General features: G+C 57.1%; 4 protein-coding genes across 4 annotated transcripts; 2 read left to right on the forward strand and 2 right to left on the reverse strand.

Moving 5' to 3' along the window:
- CH63R_03092 (Chitin recognition protein) lies at positions 1 to 2843 on the forward strand (the record flags this gene model as incomplete). The annotated part of the gene is made up of 5 exons (XM_018298067.1): positions 1 to 263; positions 367 to 694; positions 753 to 1526; positions 1571 to 1788; positions 1832 to 2843. The coding sequence occupies 5 exons, from the start codon at positions 1 to 3 to the stop codon at positions 2841 to 2843; spliced, it is 2595 nt and encodes an 864-aa protein (XP_018162883.1).
- Positions 2844 to 4017: 1174 nt separating this feature from the next.
- Positions 4018 to 5166, reverse strand: CH63R_03093 (uncharacterized protein; the record flags this gene model as incomplete). Its single annotated transcript, XM_018298068.1, has 1 exon — positions 4018 to 5166. One exon carries the CDS (start codon positions 5164 to 5166, stop codon positions 4018 to 4020), a length of 1149 nt encoding a protein of 382 aa, XP_018162884.1.
- Positions 5167 to 6304: 1138 nt separating this feature from the next.
- Positions 6305 to 7732, forward strand: CH63R_03094 (uncharacterized protein; the record flags this gene model as incomplete). Its single annotated transcript, XM_018298069.1, has 2 exons — positions 6305 to 6337; positions 6725 to 7732. The coding sequence occupies 2 exons, from the start codon at positions 6305 to 6307 to the stop codon at positions 7730 to 7732; spliced, it is 1041 nt and encodes a 346-aa protein (XP_018162885.1).
- Positions 7733 to 11400: 3668 nt separating this feature from the next.
- On the reverse strand, positions 11401 to 13119 carry CH63R_03095 (uncharacterized protein; the record flags this gene model as incomplete). Its single annotated transcript, XM_018298070.1, has 1 exon — positions 11401 to 13119. The coding sequence occupies one exon, from the start codon at positions 13117 to 13119 to the stop codon at positions 11401 to 11403; it is 1719 nt and encodes a 572-aa protein (XP_018162886.1).
- Positions 13120 to 20088: the final 6969 nt, after the last annotated feature.

The following is a 20088-nucleotide window of genomic DNA, read 5'->3' on the forward strand; positions in this document are numbered from 1 at the left end:
ATGCGTTGGACACCCGTGCTGCTCGCCGCCCTCGCCGGGTTAGAGGCAGCTCACGCTCACGGAGATGAGCCTCACATGAACATGGTGTTGCCGCGTCTCAGGAACGTGGAAGAATTGCGCCAGAAGCGCGTGAAATACGAGCCATGGAACCCCCCAAGCGTAGCCAACAAGCCTCGTGACGAGCGTACAAACCGTTTATCACCCCGACAGGCCGTCACCATCAAGTTGGGAGACAACGTTCAGTGTGGAGGTACTTTTGGAAGGTGTGCTGATGGATTTTGCTGTTCATCTGCCGGGTAGGCCACCCCTCTCCCATCGTACCGTGTTGTTCGTCTCTGGCAGTCGAAAACGACTAACACTCGGCAGATGGTGCGGAAAGGGCACCGAATACTGCAGAGCACCAGATTGTCAAATCAACTACGGTCCGGGCTGTGACGGCAACCAGAAGCCTAGCGGCCCCGACACGGCCAACGATGCGAGGCCTTTGAAGGGCAGCATTCCCTACGGCGGCCTTGGAATCTACGCCTGTGAAAAGGACGGCGATGTTGCCGTCACCTACGACGACGGCCCCTACATCTACACTGCCGCCATGTTGGACGCTTTTAAGGCACACAGCGCTGTTGCCACGTGGTACATCACCGGCAACAACATTGGCAAGGGCCAGATCAACGTGGCGTACCGTGATGTCATCAAGGTGAGTCCCCTCATGTCGTTCGCCCTTTGAAGCAAGGAGCCTATCTGACAAACGGTAGCGCATGTTTGACGAAGGTCACCAAATCGCCAGCCACACGTGGTCGCACGAGAACCTCGACCAGATGACATTGGCGCAGCGCAAGAACCAGATGGTGTATAACGAGATCGCCTTCATGGATATTCTTGGCTTCTACCCTACTTACATGCGCCCGCCCTTCTCCATTTGCGGAGCCGAGTGTCAGCAGCAGATGGTGGACCTCGGTTACCACATCACCTACTTCGATCTCGACACCGAGGGATACCTCCACACTGATCCGAGCCAAATCCAGGTTAGTTTGAACCTGTGGGATGCCGCCATGATCGCACGCTCGCCTTGCAACGGCAGTTACTTGCACATCGAGCACGACATTCATCAACAGGTCGCCACAACCTTCACCAACCACATGCTTGACTCCATCGTCGCCAACGGCTGGAAGGCCGTGACCGTCGGCGAGTGCCTGGGCGACCCCCCCGAGAACTGGTACCGCGGCAACGTCCCCGGCTACAACTTCAAGATCTCGGCTGTCAGTCCCTTGGCCTGCACCAGCACGCGCAGCACGTCCTCCTCGAGGACCTCGTCCACTCGCACGTCGACTTCCAGCACGTCGACATCCACCGCCCTCGCCGTCTCCCTCGACGGCTCCTGCGGAGCCACCGGGGCCAAGACCTGCCAGGGCTCGGCCTTTGGCAACTGCTGTTCCAAGAACGGATGGTGTGGCAGCACAGCCGCTTACTGCGGCACTGGCTGCCAGTCCAAGTACGGCACTTGCGGAAGCCAGTCGTCGTCGAGCAGCGTTAGCTCAGGTAGGACCTCTTCATCTTCGTCATCCAGCCGTAGCGGCACTTCTTCTTCTTCCTCGTCGCGGACCAGTGCTTCATCGTCTTCCATACGATCGAGCACTGGCTCTGCCTCAAGTTCGAGGACCTCAACTTCAAGCTCGCGGACCAGTGCTTCTTCGTCTTCCATACGATCAAGCACTGGCTCTGCCTCAAGCTCGCGGACCACGGCTTCTTCGTCTTCCATACGATCAAGCACTGGCTCTCGTTCCAGCTCACGTAGCAGTACCAGCAGCAGCACTTCTGCCCGCTCGACCACTAGTTCGAGCTCGTCCACACGCTCTTCTTCTACCTCGTCCTCTAACACACGCTCTTCAGGCACTGCTTCCAGCACCAGATCCTCTACTTCTTCCTCGGGCACCGGTACAAGATCCGCTACTGGGTCTAGCTCTGCTGCGTCATCCACGTCCACACGACCCGTCTCCACGAACGGCGAGTGCGGTTCCGGCAATGGAAGACAGTGTATCGGCTCTGCCTTTGGCAACTGCTGCTCCCAATACAACTTCTGCGGTAGCACCTCTGGCCATTGCGGCACGGGTTGCCAGTCTGCGTTTGGCACTTGCAACGCCGGGTCCAGCTCTTCTGCCAGCTCGTCTGCCGGCTCCTCCAGCCGTTCCAGCAGCGCTGCTGCCGGGGGGAGCTCGACCGCGTCAAGCACCGGTGCCCTCCCGACCTCTTCTCTTCTGGCTTCGGTGAACGGCGAGTGTGGTGGCCTAAACGGACGAACATGCTTGGGGACTTCGTTCGGCAACTGCTGTTCTCAGTACGACTACTGCGGCAACAGTGCCGCCCACTGCGGCACCGGTTGCAAGTCTGCCTTCGGCACCTGCAACGCCGGGTCCAGCTCTTCGGCCGGCCCCTCTGTTTCCAGCTCCGCCGGAACCCCGGTGTCCTCCGCCGCCTCAACCCGCGTCAGCTCCACCAACCCGGCGGCCGCAACCAACACCAGGCTTTCGACCAGCGGCGAGTGCGGTGGCACGGCCGGCTTCAACTGCCTGGGCTCCAACTTTGGAGACTGCTGCTCGCCCTACAACTACTGCGGCAACACCACCGCCCACTGCGACACGGGCTGCCAAAGCAACTTTGGCCGATGCAGCGGCACCGGCGCCAACGTCCAGGTCTCGCTCAATGGAAACTGCGGCCCTACAAACGGCGGCGCCACCTGCGCCGGCTCGTCCTTCGGCAACTGCTGTTCGACCTACGGGTATTGTGGCAGCACCTCCGCCTTCTGCGGCACCGGCTGCCAGTCCGGCTTTGGCACTTGTGGTAAGTAGTTGAAAAAGATTGAGATGAAGGATTGACAGCAGGATGGCCTCGTTCCGCCTAATTCGTGTACAGACTAACCATTTGGATGTCGAGCAGGATCCTAAGAAAATTAGTATTCGATTCTGGACCGACAACAACGGCTGCCGCCCCCGCCCGCTACGACAACGTCCGCAGGCCGTGGCCGAGTTCAATTGCCTATGGACTTTGGGCACCGTCGGCGCTATCTGCGGTACTTTGATCAAGAGCAAGAGCGATGGCGGCTTCTGCTGCACATACCCATCACCCCAACCCCTATTTCACATCTCACCGCACCCCTCCCCCACGAAACGTCATGCAACGAGTATTGATGGGTTATGTGTGGGATTGTTCCATCTTGAAAACAAAAGGGGCAGTACATGATTCATTTCTCACCTTCAAACGGCAAATAGGCGCCGGAATTCAAGAGGACACAAAAGTATACGATGCCGGCCATGTTTTTTGTAATCTTGAATTATTGTTATTTTTTATTTTTTTGGAGGTGGTTCTCAAGTAGCTCATCTCTCGCTTGTCTCAGAGCAGTCCAGCGATTTTAATGTGATAATGGTAATGAAGCAAGACATTGAAGACAGACATCGATACGTCTCTCGTTTGAACCTGTTGTAGAAACCGGCACCGTGAGCTCTCTAAACCTCCCTGAATGGTCTTTTCTCCATGAGCCTGTTGTCGTCCCTGTTTCGAGTCCTGAAAGAGAGGGCGGACTCTCCCCTCCTCAGCAAAGGGACAAACTTCGGTGGGACTTATGGACACCTATCAAAGACGCCCATTGGTTTCTAGACCTCTGCTGACGGCGGCGTATTCATCCTAACTCGCTATGCCTCCTAAAGAGGCAACTATCATACAGTCAGACCTCGTCAAGGCGGGTATCGTGTCCGTCGTAAATTTCTGTCCTAAACTACCCCCCGGCAGCCCCTGAAAACCGATTCGGTTCCCTCCGTCCGTCCGCCATTACTGTCTGTTGTCTTTTGGCGTCGTATACTTCTGTACTGTATGCCCGCCATTCCTCAAGATACGTATGGCGGTAAAGCTGAGTGACGAGGCATGTCCGTAGCTGACTGCGTGAGACCCCCACCCCCCTTGAAAGCTTGGCAAACCGCGAGGCAATTTTGGAGCGAGAAATGCAATCTCACGAGTCCAATACCCCGATCATTCCACTTGCCACCGAGACCCCAACTTTCTCTGTCTCCTGTTGCTGCTGCTGCTGCTGCTTCCTGCAGCTATTGCTCCCGCTCGGCCTTCACGGCGGTCACCGGGGCCAGGCGCTGCGCTAAATCGGACGCGGGCGGCGAGGCCATGGGACTCGGCGACGTAGGCAGCCAAGTCTCTAATCCCGGCGCCGTCGTCCCCAAGAGGCTGTCGGGCGGCGGCCTGGCGGAGTTTGTCGCGGGTCTGCTGATGATGCTCGGCGATGCGCGCGGCGAAGAAGGCCAGACGCGCGTTGGAGGCCTTCTCGGCGACGGTCCAGTGGTTCTCGAAGGTGTTGTCCGGGATGTTGGCGGGCGCGGGCGCGTTCCTGGTGTCCGGCATGCCGAGGGAGAAGGGCGAGGCCGAGGCGAGTGGGAGAGGGCCCACGTAGGACGAGCCGGGGTTTCCAGGGATGAAAGCGGCGACGTTGGGTCTGGCGAACTTTTTGAGGCTGAGGCTCTCGACGAGGGAGTTGAGGCGCGGCGTGTTCCTTCTCCCGAAGCGAGCGAGAGCCAGGTTGATCGGGGGATTGGGACGGCGAGTGGCCGGGGGGGAAGGAGAAAGGTTTTCGACGGCTGAGGCCGGGCGTTTCTCACATCGGGCGGCGGCTTTGGTGTGGTTCACGACGCCGGAACCGACAGCAGCAAGGGTAGCGGCGTGTTCGTCGTCGCGACCGCCCCTGAAGACGACACAGTGCGCTTGGATGTCGCCAGCGCGGACCTTGGCGTTGTGCTTGTCGACAAGACCCTGGAGGGACCATTCGTGCATATGGCGCGCGAGGGCCGGGTTCTTGGCATAGAAGTTGTGCTGGACGCGGAGGCTGTGGTCCTCGAGAGCTCCCGAGTCGAAGAAAAGGCAGAGGGTGATGACCTCGCGGGACGTGGGCTCAGCGTTGTTGTGGTAGGCAGCCTCAACTACCCAGCGGAGCCGGCAGTCGAGGTTCGGGGCGTCCACCTGCGCCTGGATGACGCCGTGGATGGCGTCGCGGTAGCCGGCCGAGACGAAGACGGGGAGGCGGTCTATGAGTTTCTGCCTGTAGGCGGCGAGAGCCGAGGCTGCGGACTGAGGAGAGGTTGGAGTGGAATCCTTGAGAGTCGAAGACCTGGGCATCTTGACAGGCTGTGACGGAGTTGTTGTGTCAGAGTCGAAGCGGAGATGAGGTGAGCGGGTGGGGGATGAGTTGTTCTGGTCTAGTGATGAGACTATCAGACGAAGATGAACCAAGAAGCTGTTGATGTTGGATATTTGGTCATGACCGTATGCTTCGTTCGTGCTGTGTGCCACTTTATGTAGGGTGAAAGGGAAAAGGAGTTGACGGAGTGAAGTGAAGTGAGTGGAGGAGGGAGGGTATCGTGCGATAGGCACACCTGCGGTGGAGCTGAAGGAAAGCGCGATGATCTGGCGCGAAATTAGCTTGAAAGAGTCAACCAAGTCTGGCACAGCATGCAATTAGCATAAGGCAAAGGAATAACGAGTTGTTGGCCGCCGCCTGGGGCTGGGTGTTGGGACAAAATGGAAGCTCCGGCGTAAAAGGAAAGAGAAATTGTGTTCGGGCGGGCAATGGTTGTAATCGCATCGACTTAGCTGGATGACGCCGGAGGCTTCGGGAATATACCTGCCTTATTTTACTTGCCATAGCCGTCAATCAGCAGCTAGGTTGTGTCGAGTTATGACCTGCTCTCTTCATGGGGTGGTGCCCGTCCGGACAGAGAGAGAAAGTTGGCTACTGTATTGGTAAACGGCTGGGGAAGTTATAGAGAAAAAGAAGGAGGACAGGAATACCTGCTGGCAAGAAGTCTTCTGCGAAATTGTGGTCTGGAAAGGCGCCAACCGGCTCTGTGTGTCTCTGGAATAGACTTGCTGGTGTTTGTGAATAAGAGCGGTCTCCCCTCGTCTTGCTGTGTGGGTTTCAGATGTTGTGTCTGTCAGCATTGGTAAGTTGAATATTGGACGAGAAGCGAGCAAGAAGGTCGATGGCCGAAGGCATGCGTTGACAGGGTATCTAACCCCTAGCTTCAGTCGCTTTAAAAGGAAAGATGTATGGGATGTATCTCATTATCTCTTTCCCTAAACTTGGGAGGTTGAAAGGCCCGCAGATCAAGGACTACGGCTTCCTCTTTGAATCCCTCCGTTTTACCCTGGATTCTATATATTGATGAGCATCGGTCACTTACAGTTGGACCTCGCCTGGTGAGATGTGCTCGGAGATCAGAGATTACAGGCGTTGTGGAACCTTTGAATCAGTAGCATGTGTTCGACCTACGGATGCCGTGACCCTCAGGTGCTTTTGTTAATTTGGTATACATAGCTGGAAGTATTCGGTGCAAGCTCTCAGCTGATAGAACAAGCATGGAGTGAAACGAAAACGAGAGGGGATCGAAAACTTGTGTAAGAAATTTGGTTGTGGGCCCAATGCAGCTAAGGGCGGGTAGTTAATAGCTTCACACTCTTTCCATATGTAAGACTTCCCTCCCGTATAGTTAAGCTGATGGAACTTCCTTGTCTTTGGACGAATTGGTTCGCAATATCAGCTTGCTACATTCGTTCGATCGTGACTCTCCATAAGTGGCAAACTTGAATACGTCTAATATCCTTATTCACCTCGTCTATTTACCCAGTTGGAAATGCTGGCCTGGCCTCCCCAAAGTGTTCTACAAAACGAAACCAGACTACCTGGGAGAGAACATACACAAGTATTCATGCACACGGTTCTTATCAGACGTCCCCCACCAGCAATCCCCTCCAGGCGTCCTCACTCGCTCGTCAGGTTGATGTGCACCGCCTTCATGTTCTAGTATCCCTGCAGCCCGCCCTCGCCCAGTTCCCTCCCGATGCCGCTCTGCTTCACGCCGCCGAACGGCACCCGAACGTCCGAGTCATTGCTGCTATTCACCTACACCATGCCGGCCTCGAACTCCCTCGCGACGCGGTGCGCCATCGCCAGGTCCCTGGTGAAGACGGCGGCGCCAAGCCCGTAAGGCGAGTCGTTGGCCATCGCCAGCGCCTCCTCCTCGGCCCGGAACCGCACTGCGGCGGCGGTGAATTTCGCGACAAACGACTCGTACACAGCCTCGTGTACGAGGATGCGCGAGGTGGCCGTGCAGACCTGCCCCCCCGTTTGCTCATGATGCTCTCGCAGGAGCAGCGGACGGCCCGGTCGAGGTCGGCGTTGTCAAAGACGATCAGGGGCGACTTGCCGGCCATCTCGAGCGGTGACAATTTTCAGGGTGCCGGCGGCGAGCCCCATGACCTCCTTACCCGTGGCCGTGCTGCCAGTGAAGGCCACCTTGTCGACGCCCGGGTCTCCGGCGAGGGCGGCGCCTGCCTCGCGACCGTATTCGTTGATGATGGTGACGACGCCTGGAGGGAAACCGGCCTCCTTGATCAGCCTCACGATGGGTTGGTGGTGGTCAAGGTCTGCCGGTTGGAGCTCGGGACAAAGTCATTGTCGATGAAGAGGCCGAGGGGCTGGGCCCATGTCCTGCCGTTCGGGGCGGCCAGATCGGCGGCGGGGCAACGTGGTGAAGGGGCGATTGGCGGGAATGACAAAGGTTCTCGGCGGCATTCGGCAGGCTGGTCGGGTCACCCCGGTCGGATGCAACAGGGCGGGAAGGGAGAGCGGACATGGTTCACGAGCGAGAACGAGAGGGGGGGAGGGGAGAGGGGAGAGGGGTGAGAAAGGTACATCGTAGGTGAGGTGAGGTCATGCCATGTCAGCCGTGAGTGCCGCAAGGTGCCGGGCTGGAGCTAGACGCGGGTGCGGGTGCGGGAGCGGGGTACATTGTGGACCGAGATTCAGGATCGTGATCGTGTCAGAGTGGAGCTTTCTTTGTCGGCATCGTGGGGGCCGACGGTGCAGCGATTTCCTGGGAGAAAAAGCAAGATAGCTGCAGACTACCTAACTAGGCTAAAGCAGCCCCGTAGCTTACCAGAACGGTCGGTCCGGTCAGTCGGTCGGTCGGACGGCCCAGGGACAGGCAGTTCTGGACTGATACATGGCGAAGGACGTGCCCCGGTCAGGACCAAGTACCTCGACTTCGGGGACCCGTCCAAGTCCAAGGAGAAGAATAAGAAGAAGAAGGGGAACGGGAAAAGAGAGGGTAGAAAGCAAAAAGCAATAGTAGGTCAGTGAGAACGGGCGAGCCCGTGTACTCTCTCTCGTCCGAGCCGAGAAGAAAAGGCTTTTTCTTACATACTTTTTTCTTGTAAAAAGAGAAGAACACAAGCATCATCGCATCATCTACGCAATCACCCCGCAACTCTAAAGCTCGCAACAAAGCGTTGTGAAATTGGACGTGCCTCGGCCACAATTGTGAATAAGATGTCGCCCGGTCCCAGTCTTGGTCTTCCCAAGGGTAGAGTTGGACCTGACGCGATCAGCTGCCAGACGGGCCGACGGGGGGAGATGATGCAGGAGCGCCGTGTCAAGCCGGACGGGCTGTAATGTGAATGTCGTTAAAGACTATCCGCACCATGACAATCCCTGGCCTACAAGACATTGGCGTGTCTCGCGGCTGTCGCTTCGGGGACTCCCCATCGCATCAAGCCCCCGTTTTTGGTTGCCCCCCTTGACGAGGCGCCGCCAACTCCCACGCGCTCGCACCAGGCTGGAGGAGGAGAGGCCAAGAAAGTAACAAAAGAAAAAGCACCAGTAATAGCAGCAGAAGGGAGATCATACAAACTCATTGAATTGTATGGAATTGTATGTGGGGGACTTTTTTTCCTTCCCTTTTTTTTTTTCTCTCTCTCTTCTTTTTCTGGTGACGTTCGTGGCGACAAACGAGGCGTCCAGGTACGCACGGCGCAACAAGAGAAAAGCTGGGACCGCCGCGGCGATGGGCAGAAAAGGCTTCCAGAAAGTCGTCCGAGAAAGGGAAATCAATCGTGTGAGCGAGTGTGTATATGTGTGCATGCGTGCGTGCGACGATAGCGAGAGGCCAAGAGTTGCAGGTGTGGCAGAAAACGACATATCCATCGGCATGGATTGGGGGGGAGGGGGGGCATGGAGGAAGGGGAAAACAAAAGCATGGACAGACAGGGGAAAGGACGAGGGGGAACATGTGTCAACGTCGCCGGGGACGCAGGCTCGGCGCACGGAGGTTGGGGTTTGCCCATCTTCGGGAAGGAGCATCGGCCTCGGCGTCCTGCTGGAAAAAAAAAAAAAAAAAGAAGTAACGGACCAACGAGGCCAACACTGACTGACTGCTGGCACCGGTGTGGATCCGCTAAGGAAAACAGGGGCCGCCGCACACCCGCACCCGCATACGCCGGTTCCCCGTTTTCCCGCTCCCCGTTCACCGTTCCCCGTTTCTCGTCCCTCCCACCTTCCCCTTCCTGTCTTCCAAGCGCTCCTTTCGTCCGTTTCTGTCAGACCCTGAAGTCCAGGCCACCACAAACCTCACTCACCTCAACCAACTTCGCCCACCATCTCGGGCACGTCAGGCAGTTGGGTACGTACCCCTGGCTCGGTGAAGTCATCGCCTGATTGGGCAACGAGCCAGCCCCTTCCCTTCCCTGGCGCACCAATACCTGTTAGAGACGCCCATCCTCCTCTCCTCCACCTATGTATCGTATGCAGTGTATGGACGCCCGACAGAGACACACAGCCGCCGAGTCAGGCCCACTTGGGCCGCGGTACGACTTGTCGAATAAGACACTGAAGCCCCTGACAACACAGGGAGTTATCTACTTTCCCTTGGCCGCCGTGTAAGTGAAGCCAAAACAGCGCCCCCCTCCCTCTTCCGGGGCGAGAGGGGCTTTGAATATCTCGTCGGCTAACGCGATAAATCCAACGCCGCCGTTCGGGGCGCTGAGAGCTGGCGCAGACGACTGCTTCCTTCCCGACAAGGGGGGGCCGTGATAGGTACATGTTATGTGTGCTGTGTGCTGTGTGTGACGTGGCGGACGCTCCGCCCAAGTCGTGAGCTTTGCAACCTACAACTCCTGTCGAGCCACGAGACGCATCGTGTGCATTTCTCTCCTCCCCGTTTTGTCTCGTGGTACGTGATGCTTTTGAGGATGCCCATTCTAGATTGTGTGTTCATCATGGCGGCAGGAACCCCAATGATGATGGCACGAGAGCGGGCTGGTAGATGGATGGATGACTTGCATCTGCCGCATAAGCTGACTGACGACTTGCAACCGGGGGCCGGCATCTCACGAACGTCGGGCGCATTTTCGTCGTCCGGCATTGGCTCGCAATCGCTCGCAATCGTCCAATCTTTTCTCTCATAGAGACACACCCCCCTTCTCCCTTTCCCTCCGCCTCACTTCGACTAGAGGTCTCCTCCCCCCCCCCCCCCCCCCCCACGCCATGGGCTTCCGCGCCATGTTCTCGTCATCTCTCTCTCGAGGCTGGCGCTCCCCTGTTGGCCTGCCGCGCCAACCCAAAATATCGAACCGTTGTCATTTGCCGTTTTGGGGGAGGGGTGGATGACGCATGACGTTCTAGCAGTGTCTATACAGGTAAATACCTGTCTCTAGATTTGGCTACAGAGACACAGCAAGCCATGCGTTTGACTCAGCCTCGCTATCCACCGCCCGGCCGTTATTTCGGCGATGCTGGTGGCTGCGACACAGGTTGGATGCTCGACAAAGATACACATACATATATCTACCGAGACTAATGATGATGATGATGATATACACGGGCTTAAAAACACATCAGTGGCGGCCAGGGATGATACATCCTAATTCCAGAACTCCCGCTAGGCGCCCTTCCCCCATCTCTCTCCCAGGGTCCATGATAGACTAAAAAACAAATAACTAGTACAAGACATGAATCCAACGCTGTGGAGAAGTTGTGTGGTTTTTGGTCGGACCGAATCCGAGAACGGGGGGTCCGGCCATACAGGCCTCTCCTGTCCCTTCCCCCTCTCTTCTCCCGCTCTGTAACTGTTTTCTGTTTATTTTGCTTTTCTTCTTCTTCTTCCCAGAGTCGTCTCTGCCCCGTGTAGCCTCAACAACTCCTTGAACAGCCAGTGAGATGAGATGAATAGGAGAAACGACAACAATTCGGAAGAAAAAGAAGAAGAAACCACCAAAAACCATGTGCGTCGGTCGCCCAACTATGCGATTCTTTGAAGTAACCAAACCCCAAAGTCCCATCTTCGGGAATGAAGCCGCTTTGTCCCTCCATCGTCCCTCCTCCGTCTCTCGTCTTCCTCCTATTACAATCTGTATTGTTCGTATATGTCGCTAACGAGCTTGAACAGTGAAACGAAGTGGGTATAACCTTTGGCAACGAGTGTCGGTGTATATATGTATATAAAAACAAGCACGCCGAGTCCCCCCTCCAATAAAAAGCCCAAACATAAACAATGAACACCTTTCCTGTCGTATTTTCTACCGCAGGCCGCCGTCGTGGCCATGGTGACTGTGATGGCTCAGCGGCCCTACGGTCCTGCTCGCGAACCCCGTCTCGTGGGGGACGCGCGTGTAACTGGGGTACAAGGGACCGCCGGAACTCACACTCGGTCCCGAATCCGACCCGGTGAAGGGGGAGCCTTCCATGGTTCGAAGCGGGGGCAGTCTCTCGCCCCCCGGCGCTGTCGACGGGGAGCGCTGTGGCATCATGCCATAAGACGCCGGTGCCTGCAGAGGCGGCAGGTTCCCGGCCTGGGGACCGGGAGTGCCGTACGAGGGCATTGAGAACTCGGGGGTCTGGGCCGAATCGGTTCGCCGCCGCCGTGTTGGTCGATCCACCGACGACGCCTCGCTCGATGCGTAGCCCTGCTGCTGGGACTGGTGCGGGAGCATGGGAGGCTGCGTCAGAGGACTGGTCTCCGCCATCGACCCCCCGCTCCTCGATGACGTCGGGCTCGGGGGCCCGTTCGCCATGTCGCTGAGCGGCGTCCGCAGGACCACGTCTCGAAGCCGATTGCGCTCGTCCCTGTAAAAATCCCTCTCTTGCGTCATGTCCCGAAGCTTGGCCTCCAGGTCGCGGCTCCTCTGCTCCAGCCTCTGCAAGTTGGCAATCTGTTCTTGGTCCTTCTCTTTCTTCCTCTGCCTGAACCGTGCCGAGGCTCCGGCATTCCGTTGCCGCTTCTCGTCGGCCTGCTTCGACCCTTGATGGACGTCCACCGGTATGAGGATGCCGCCTTCTTCCCCCGGAAGCCTGACAACCATTCCACCTTCCGCCTTCGCCACGTCAGACCGCAGGCTTTGGTATAGAGATGTTCCCGCCCCTGGGGTGGACCAAACGGGAATACCTGGCGATTGCGGCGGCGGGAAGCTGTGGCCCGGGGGCAGCATCGGCTGGCCCGGATACTCGGGCCCCCTACCGTGAGGATCTCGTGTCATGGGGGGCAGTTGAGGTCGTTCGGGGTTCGTAGGCGGCATATGTCCAATCATGGGCTGGGACATGGACCGTGGCGGCGTTGTCAGGGACCCGATTCCTGATGATGAAGGGCCGTGGGGCGATGGGCCGGAGAACGGGTGGCCAGGTGCTGTACGGAGGGGCTCCGAGGGACCTTCGTCACCCGGATACGGCCGCTTTGTCCGCGGAGGAAGAAAGGGGGTCTGGTGTGGTTCGGGACCCCTCATGCCCGCCTGGCTCAAGCTCGCAGCCCGCGTCTCTCGGGGACTGAGCATCTGCCTGGGAGCACCCATCAGTGGGAAGGGGAAACCGCTCTTGGGCGAGCTGTGTTCCGACGGCGTGTGGCCCAGAGGTGTCGTTGCCGGATGACCTGCTGGTGTAGCGGGTTGGGACCCGAAAGAACCGTGGCTCTGGCTCTGACTTTGGTACGTGTACTGACGGTCGCCAGGTGTACCATACTGCCTCGGGGGCATGCCGTAGGGCGAAGTCTGGGCATTGGCTCCTCGGGGCCGTGATGGTTCGCCGGCGGAGCCCTCCGGCTGTGCTTCGTTGATCAGCCCCCTGATGCCCAAGGACCGCGGGTTAAAGGGGTGCCCCTCGCCAGTCGTCGAAGGAGTAGTCACGGCATCTTGAATACCCGGGCTACGTCTGGCTTGGGGACTCTGTTGGGAGCCGAAAGGCGCTTTTGGCGGTGACTGCGTCGGTGCTTGCTTGGTAGTGTGAGCTGCAGGTCCCCTCTGTGACATCGAGACCTGTTCCCCTACTCCCTCCCGGCCTTGAGGGCCTGGGCATTGGCCGTCCTGGCCAGTACTGGAAGTTGAACGATAGTCAGGATTGGGGACGGGGATGGGCTGCTTGGATGTTTGCGTCTTTTCGGACCCAGACTGTCGGGGTGCAGCAGCCAGGAAGCCTGTCTGTGCGTTTTCCACCTCCCTAGCCTCACGGCTACGTTGAGGATGCTGTCCAGAAAACCGGACAACTGCTGAGACCGCCAGGTTGCCGGCTTTGGGTGGGACTAACTGGGTCGAGGCCAACAGTCCCGGGCTCTAGATGAATGTGAAGACGGGTCAGGGAATCGAGTTGAAAGTTGCGCCGACGGCTGCAATGGAAGCCGAGCGGTGGATGTCTTCAAGAACCAGTAGCTGGGCAATCGGTTTGGTTAGACTGGGACCCGTGATGAACTCGGGGGACTGCCCCAGAAGGAGGTTATGGTCTGTTTTCTTTCGCCGATAAGGGAGGGTTCAGAAGGCGTGCCGGGTTTCGACGACCCCAACTCTCGACGGCGATGTAGTTGTTGTTGCGAGGGGGAAGTTCCTGGATGGCCACGAAAAAAACCGTGTGGGAGGTAGGAAGCTGGCGGAGGCTGGCTGGCTGTGCTGATCAGGATTAGATGCGGTGACAGGGTGTGTGGAATAAGATGCAGCCGAAACGAACCACTCATGACTCCGGAACTGATTCGCGGACCATGAGTGGCGGAAGAGAACCTCAGGCACTAGATGACGAGTGAAGCTACTCACTGTAAATGACCAGGGAAGAAGGGACGTGCTGGCCTTGCAATGTATCGCAACCGCCGTAACGACTTGTCAGTCGGCCTCCTTGAGATGATTACTTGGGAGCAAGGACTAGCTAGGTAGGCAAGTAGCGTAGAGATGGGTTGAGTCGTTGGGCTCTGTCGTCGAGCTCTGTCGTCGAAGCAGCGGAGTCGGTCTTGCTCCTCCTCCCTTGAGTGTTCTAGAAACCTTGACGGGGGGAACGGGACTAAAGAATGGGCCAGAGAGGGCGAGAAGGTAGAAATCGGAAGGATTGAAGAGGGATTCTCGTAAGTCTGGTATGTTTGAATGTATGTAACCGTGGCTCATCACACGACAGAGACTATTAGTATTAGACAAGGTCGGGAGGAGCCAGTTCTATTTGATTTTTTTTTACTCTTTCCTTCCAGAGCTGCCCTAGCGTAGTTGTCCCATGGAGGCATAGCGTTCTTGTGGAATCCCAGCAACTTGCCGGGGAGCCAGCGAGCTTAAGACGCATGGGGGTGTGCTGGTGGAGGAGAAGGAGGAAGAAGAGGAGGACGAACGGCGACATGGATATGGATACAAGTTGACGCTGTTGGGTTGTGGTGGAAGTTTACTGGCCGGGGGGGGGGGGGGGGGGGGGGGGTGGCTAGGGAGTACAGAGTAGGAGGAGAAGGAAGAGAAACACCAGGGGCGTATGTCCAGCCTGAGCGCCATAAGGTGCTCAGACATTGACAGGGCTTAGTCGGCCAGTGGCCCTCGTTCGGATCTAGACACAAGTCACGGTACAAGTCTTCCCCCATGCCGACACCGGTGTACCGTACTGGCTGTCTCGCTGACCTGCTTGCGTGCCTTGGCTTTGACTGGGACCTTGCTTGACTTTTGGAAGTTTACCTTTTTTTTTTTGATTTTTTTTTTTTTTGACATGCCATGCAGAAATACCTTTTGTCGACTTGTCGGGAAGGGTTAGCCATGCTTGACGCACAGAGCTACAGGCTCTGGACTGGTGAGCTATTCCGGAACGGTTGCGACGGCACCGGGATAGTGCTTGTCCGTGATGCCCCTTGGGTCTTGCCAGGAACGTAATGACGGGCAGTGGGCGCGAGCGATGCTTCGCAGCTATTACTTGGCCCAGGTCGCATGTACTCCGAACGGATGGATACTCACAAATGCCATATTGCTCAGGCAGGAGAATAAGCAACACAAAAGTCGGCTCGGCCGAGATGTTGCGGGCGACTCGCCCTGCACTCATATGGACATCAATACGAATAGGGACAGCGAGATGACGATACGCTTCGCAACCGTTATTGCGTTGAGGAATCCGAATCTCCGTGCCTGGCAGGGATGATGGTACATCTAGCACTCCACGATGCTCATGGCGTGCGTGCCTTGCCATCCATCTCGCACAGATGATGGGTTCGCGTGGGAACGTATGAGGCAACTGGGAGAGGGGTCTGCTGCTACTGTCTTGTCAGCAGCAGTCAGATATGCCTAAATGAAGACCGAGGGATTGCTTCTTGGGCCCCCAGAAAGGGTCTCTTGTGCATGATGCAGGAATCGGGGAGCTCCCCACTCTTCCTCCAACAGCGCCCCTTTCTGACCGATTTTGGCAGGCCGAAGGAGGGACGGGGCGAGGAAGAGAGAGAGAGAGAGTGTGTGTGTGTATGTGTGTGTGCGTGAACGAGTGAGTGGGTAGGTGAGTGAGAAAGAGAGAGAGAGAGAGAGAGAGAGAGTGAGAGAGTGCGAGCAAGAGGGACGTGAGATGAGATGCTACTTGACGTTTTCCTCATCTCGGTCAGTGGAGCGTGAGAGGGACGAAAATCCAAACCGGCCGGGTTTCGGGGGTCCCTGCGCGCGTCCCCGGAGGGCGAGTGAGAGAGATGTTGAACAGCAACGAAAGACAACAACGTCCTTGGACCAGGCTCGTGGGAGCTACATAGACACTAGGCAACTTATCGACTAGCGCGTTCCGTGGAGAACACATGCCAAGGTGAGGTGGGTGAGCTGACAGGGTACTGGGCGGCGCGTTCTGTATCCATATCTGCATCCGCACCTCAGTGGTGCGGTGTGGGAGGAGGCAGGGTTGGCCCTTGGGGTATCCAAGTCGACGGATCCCAGCCAAAGACATGCTCCCCCGCCCCAATTGCCCGCTGCGGGTAGGATCCCCAAAGGCGGCGTTATACAGGACCATGGTATGGTACAGATAGAGGATGGGCAGATCGGTGCCGTCGCCGCGCTCATCCAGTTGTCTCGGTGGCAGTCAATCCCACCGATTGTTGCATCCAGACAAGGCAAAGAGACAATGGCGGCGACATCCAGCCCAGTCGCATCTGCGTGTCTCCAACCACTGGAAACAAGCTTGGTGGTGTGCTTTGAGCCTCCAGAATGTTGATTGGCGTGTTCTTGGACCAGCGTCGAATCGGAACACCGAAGAAGGAAGAATGAGGGGCCGTCAATGGTCAATGGCCAACGGTCGGCGTGTCCATCTGAACAACGGTGACGTTGAGGATGCCCGTCTGGGACGGAAGTCAAAAGCGGCCCCGATTCGCATGGGCGGCCAAGCGAGGAAGAGGCGGAAACATGGGGCGAACAACCTGGCACGCTTTGGCTCATCGCCAACGGACGTTGGTTGCATCATGCCGCGTACAAATACATGTCCGTATCATCAACCGTGACGGAGGTCGAGACCGGGGGACCGGAACCCAGGCGAGCACTTGTTTGCCTGCTTGCTTGGGTGTTAGAGATGCGACGCCCAGCCTCGGTCGTCCGTTGAGTCTTGACTTGTCTCGATGGATGGCGGGAAGTCGAAAGAAGTAAGTCGTGCTCGAGTCAGACGTTTCAAGCCTCAAGGTTCGCTTGACGTTGACGGGGTGGTGAGGCTTGCTTGGCTTGTGCAGAAGGGAAACACAACACGGCTGGCGGCGGCAGCTCTCTGTCGTGACATGACTGACATGGCCCGGGGAGAAACAGATTACTTAACCCAGATGAAGACAGAAGGGGAACCGGGGGCTAAGCAGGCAAAAAAGAAACATTAGCGGAGCTCACCTGGATATCCGTACAGTAGCTGCTAGGTGCATGTCATCCGGTACTTTGGACCGAGAGCTGTCCAAGTACCAAGGCCCGATACTTGTACCTGACGGTACAAGTATCGTTCACATAAGGAAAGTATCTCTACCTACCTACCGACCTACAGGGCCTGGACTTGCCAGCCCTGTAGAGGAAGTGATGCCGGGCATTTGGAAGTTGGGGGTCTGTATCCGTATTTTCTTCAATTTGCCCTCACTCACCTGAGGTGGGCTACGGATACATTGACCTCATCATCGCGCCATGTATCCCCCGTCTTGAAAGCCTACAGAGCAGGACACTTGCTCATCCCACTCATCCCCCTCATCTCACTTGGCTTTCAAGTACTCCTCGCTGGCAGTCGCCCTCTCTGTCCACCACCCCTGGAAAGGTTCGGGTCGCAGACAGGAAGTACCGAATGGTGTGCACCCGGAACTGGGCCAAAGTCTGGGCGGAGTCTAACCATGACGGATTCGAGTCGTTACTTTGCTGGTGACACCATCTATACAATACAGTACACTCAAAGAAGCTGGCCTCCCTCGCCTTGGATTGGGTACCATGCGTTCTTGGACCCTTCCCTTCCGAGTGCTCGGGCTGGCGTGACGTTCTCCGCACCTGTATCCATTCTGAATAGTAGCCTAGCAGCGCACTTCCTGCGGTACGAGAGCCGTGGACACCGGGCTGTGGAAGTTTATTTGATGACGGAATTTCCCTGGAGGGGCCACCGGCAACACTTGCAAGCATCACCGCGTAGGGCAAAACCAGGATGGAGGGGATGAGGATTGGGGGCGGGAGGGAGGTGAACGGACGGAGATGGAGATGAAGGATTGGTTGGAAGGCTGAAAGGCCGTGCCAGTCGTCGTCAAGTGCCGTTCCGTGCCGTTCAATCCATCGTGACGCCACGAAACGTTCTTTTGATCTTCTTGAATCTCATTTTATATCCCGTCTCGCCTCGTTTTCATTAATCACTCATCTCCCCCCCCTCCCCCGGTCCGTCGCTCGTCCCATGCATGCACTCACTACACACCAACTGTCTTGCTCACTCACACAGATACTCTTACTACTCCTACTCTTACTCTTACTCTCATGCACTGCAAGCTCCCATCACACTCACACTCATACTCAAGCTCACCCACTCTCTCTTCATCTTCATTTTACCGCCTATGGAACGGACGGGACACGGCCGCCTCGACTTTCATCTCTTTACTGTCGTCACCCCTCTTCCCCCTTCCCGGGGATCCCTCCTCCACCCTTGAGTCGACGCTGTGAACATTCAGCTCTTTCGGCTTACCTCCAACGGTCACGCCAAACCACGCCATTCATACGTTGGCTTTTCACCAACGCAGCTTGTCCTATACTTTTGCTCGCCGAAGCAAAACAAGAGGCAGAAGACCAAGGGGACGGTCGCCCCGCGGAGAGAACGAACACTACCACCACCACCACCACCACCACCATCGCCCCAGGACGGCCCAAGCCAGCCCGGTCATGCACTACCGCGATGCGATGCGATGCGCGATGTGATGCACAGCACAGCACAATAAAGCAAGCAAACCGCACTGCACTGTACCACCACCCCTCTCTTACGATTGGCACGCTCACTTGCAGTTGAACTACCACCTGGATGTTGGGCACCCGTGGCGCATCCACCGTCCTTCTCCCTCCCCTGTCCCTGACTTTTTCACCCTTCACCACCCACCCTTCACCGTTCACAAACCCTCTTCTTCTCTTGGGCTTCTCGACCCACTCATACCAAAGGGATCTCGACGGATCCGCTCCCTCTTCTCACCTCAAGTCTTCCGGCCTGCTGATCCCTTTCCCTCTTTTGCTCTCTCTCTCCTCTCTCTCTCTGTCTGTCTCTCTTTTGCTCTCTTTCTCTGGTCCTGAGAACCTTGTCTCAGAAGTACCCGTGCCCGGATCCCTGCCGCCTTAGCCCCCATGTCATCTCAGCTGCACCTTGAACACGTTTTTGGCTCCTCATTTTCCTCTCGCGGAACACGGAACCGAGCCCCGGTCTGCTCCAACGTCACCGTCACCGTCTTTTCGAATACTGAATACTTGCAGACTGCCGGGACTTGCCAAAGTCGATCTCGTCCTATCCACCCCGTCCGTACCTGGTGTACAATATAATAGTGTACTGACCACTCGCTACGGGTGTACTCGCTCCAGTCTGCGGTGACGATCTTGATCCGGAAGGCCAGTGTGCTTCATGCCCATCGAAAAGCGACTCGTCACATATCCTTTTGCCCGCCTCACGGCTTGGGTACCAAAGTCGATGCCACACACACACACACACACACACACACACACACACACACACACACACACACACACACACACACATACTTACACTCAACAATAAACCTTGGCAGTTGACAGCTCTTATGCACTAACAACCAACGATGCTTGACAGCACACCGGTGCATTTGGCGCTCAACGAGCACAGCACAAACACACCTCTGGCCCGCCTCGGTTCAGCGGACACTCGCCAGGCTCGCTGACATAGGCCCTCTTCGGCTTCCAAGCCGGCAATGTGAACTTGAGTCGTCCATCGTCTCGTCAGAGTCGAGTAACCCAACCTTGACCTCCGCAGCCACTACTACTTTGGACTCGACGCATCTTGTGTAGGCAACGGTACAGTAGCCCTACGCATACGGATACAAGCACATACATTCCATCATCCATGGGCCGGCAAAGGCGGTCAGGTTGGTTGACGTGCAAAAAGTTTAACCCCCCAAACCGCGCGCGGGCTAGCAGACCGATGGTCTATTCGAGATCCACCGGACCACACCAAGAAACGCATGCCGCATCCACTTCGGCTTCGTGGAAACTGATTGCACGCATCACATCGGCGCGGGTGGGTTGGGCTAGGCGGCTGGCTGCCAATGTCATGGATGCTCACCACCTTCTTCTGATCCGATCCCGCCCGCTGCATCTCAAGATCCTCGTCCAGGCTATGCCGTGCCATGCCATGCCGTGCTGTGTATGTATGCAAGCCCTGGTGCTTCCCGGCCTCCTGGAACGCCATTCACGCGCAGCCGCGGCCGCTGCTGCTGGATCTTCTGGGCCTCGATGCTGCCGGACAAGAAGCCTCGTTAGGACATGGCAGCGAGAACCACGCCCCCCCGTCGACGGGCCGGCCAC

The sequence above is a fragment of the Colletotrichum higginsianum genome, chromosome 2, assembly GCF_001672515.1.
Source record: "Colletotrichum higginsianum IMI 349063 chromosome 2, whole genome shotgun sequence".
NCBI lineage: Eukaryota > Fungi > Ascomycota > Sordariomycetes > Glomerellales > Glomerellaceae > Colletotrichum > Colletotrichum higginsianum.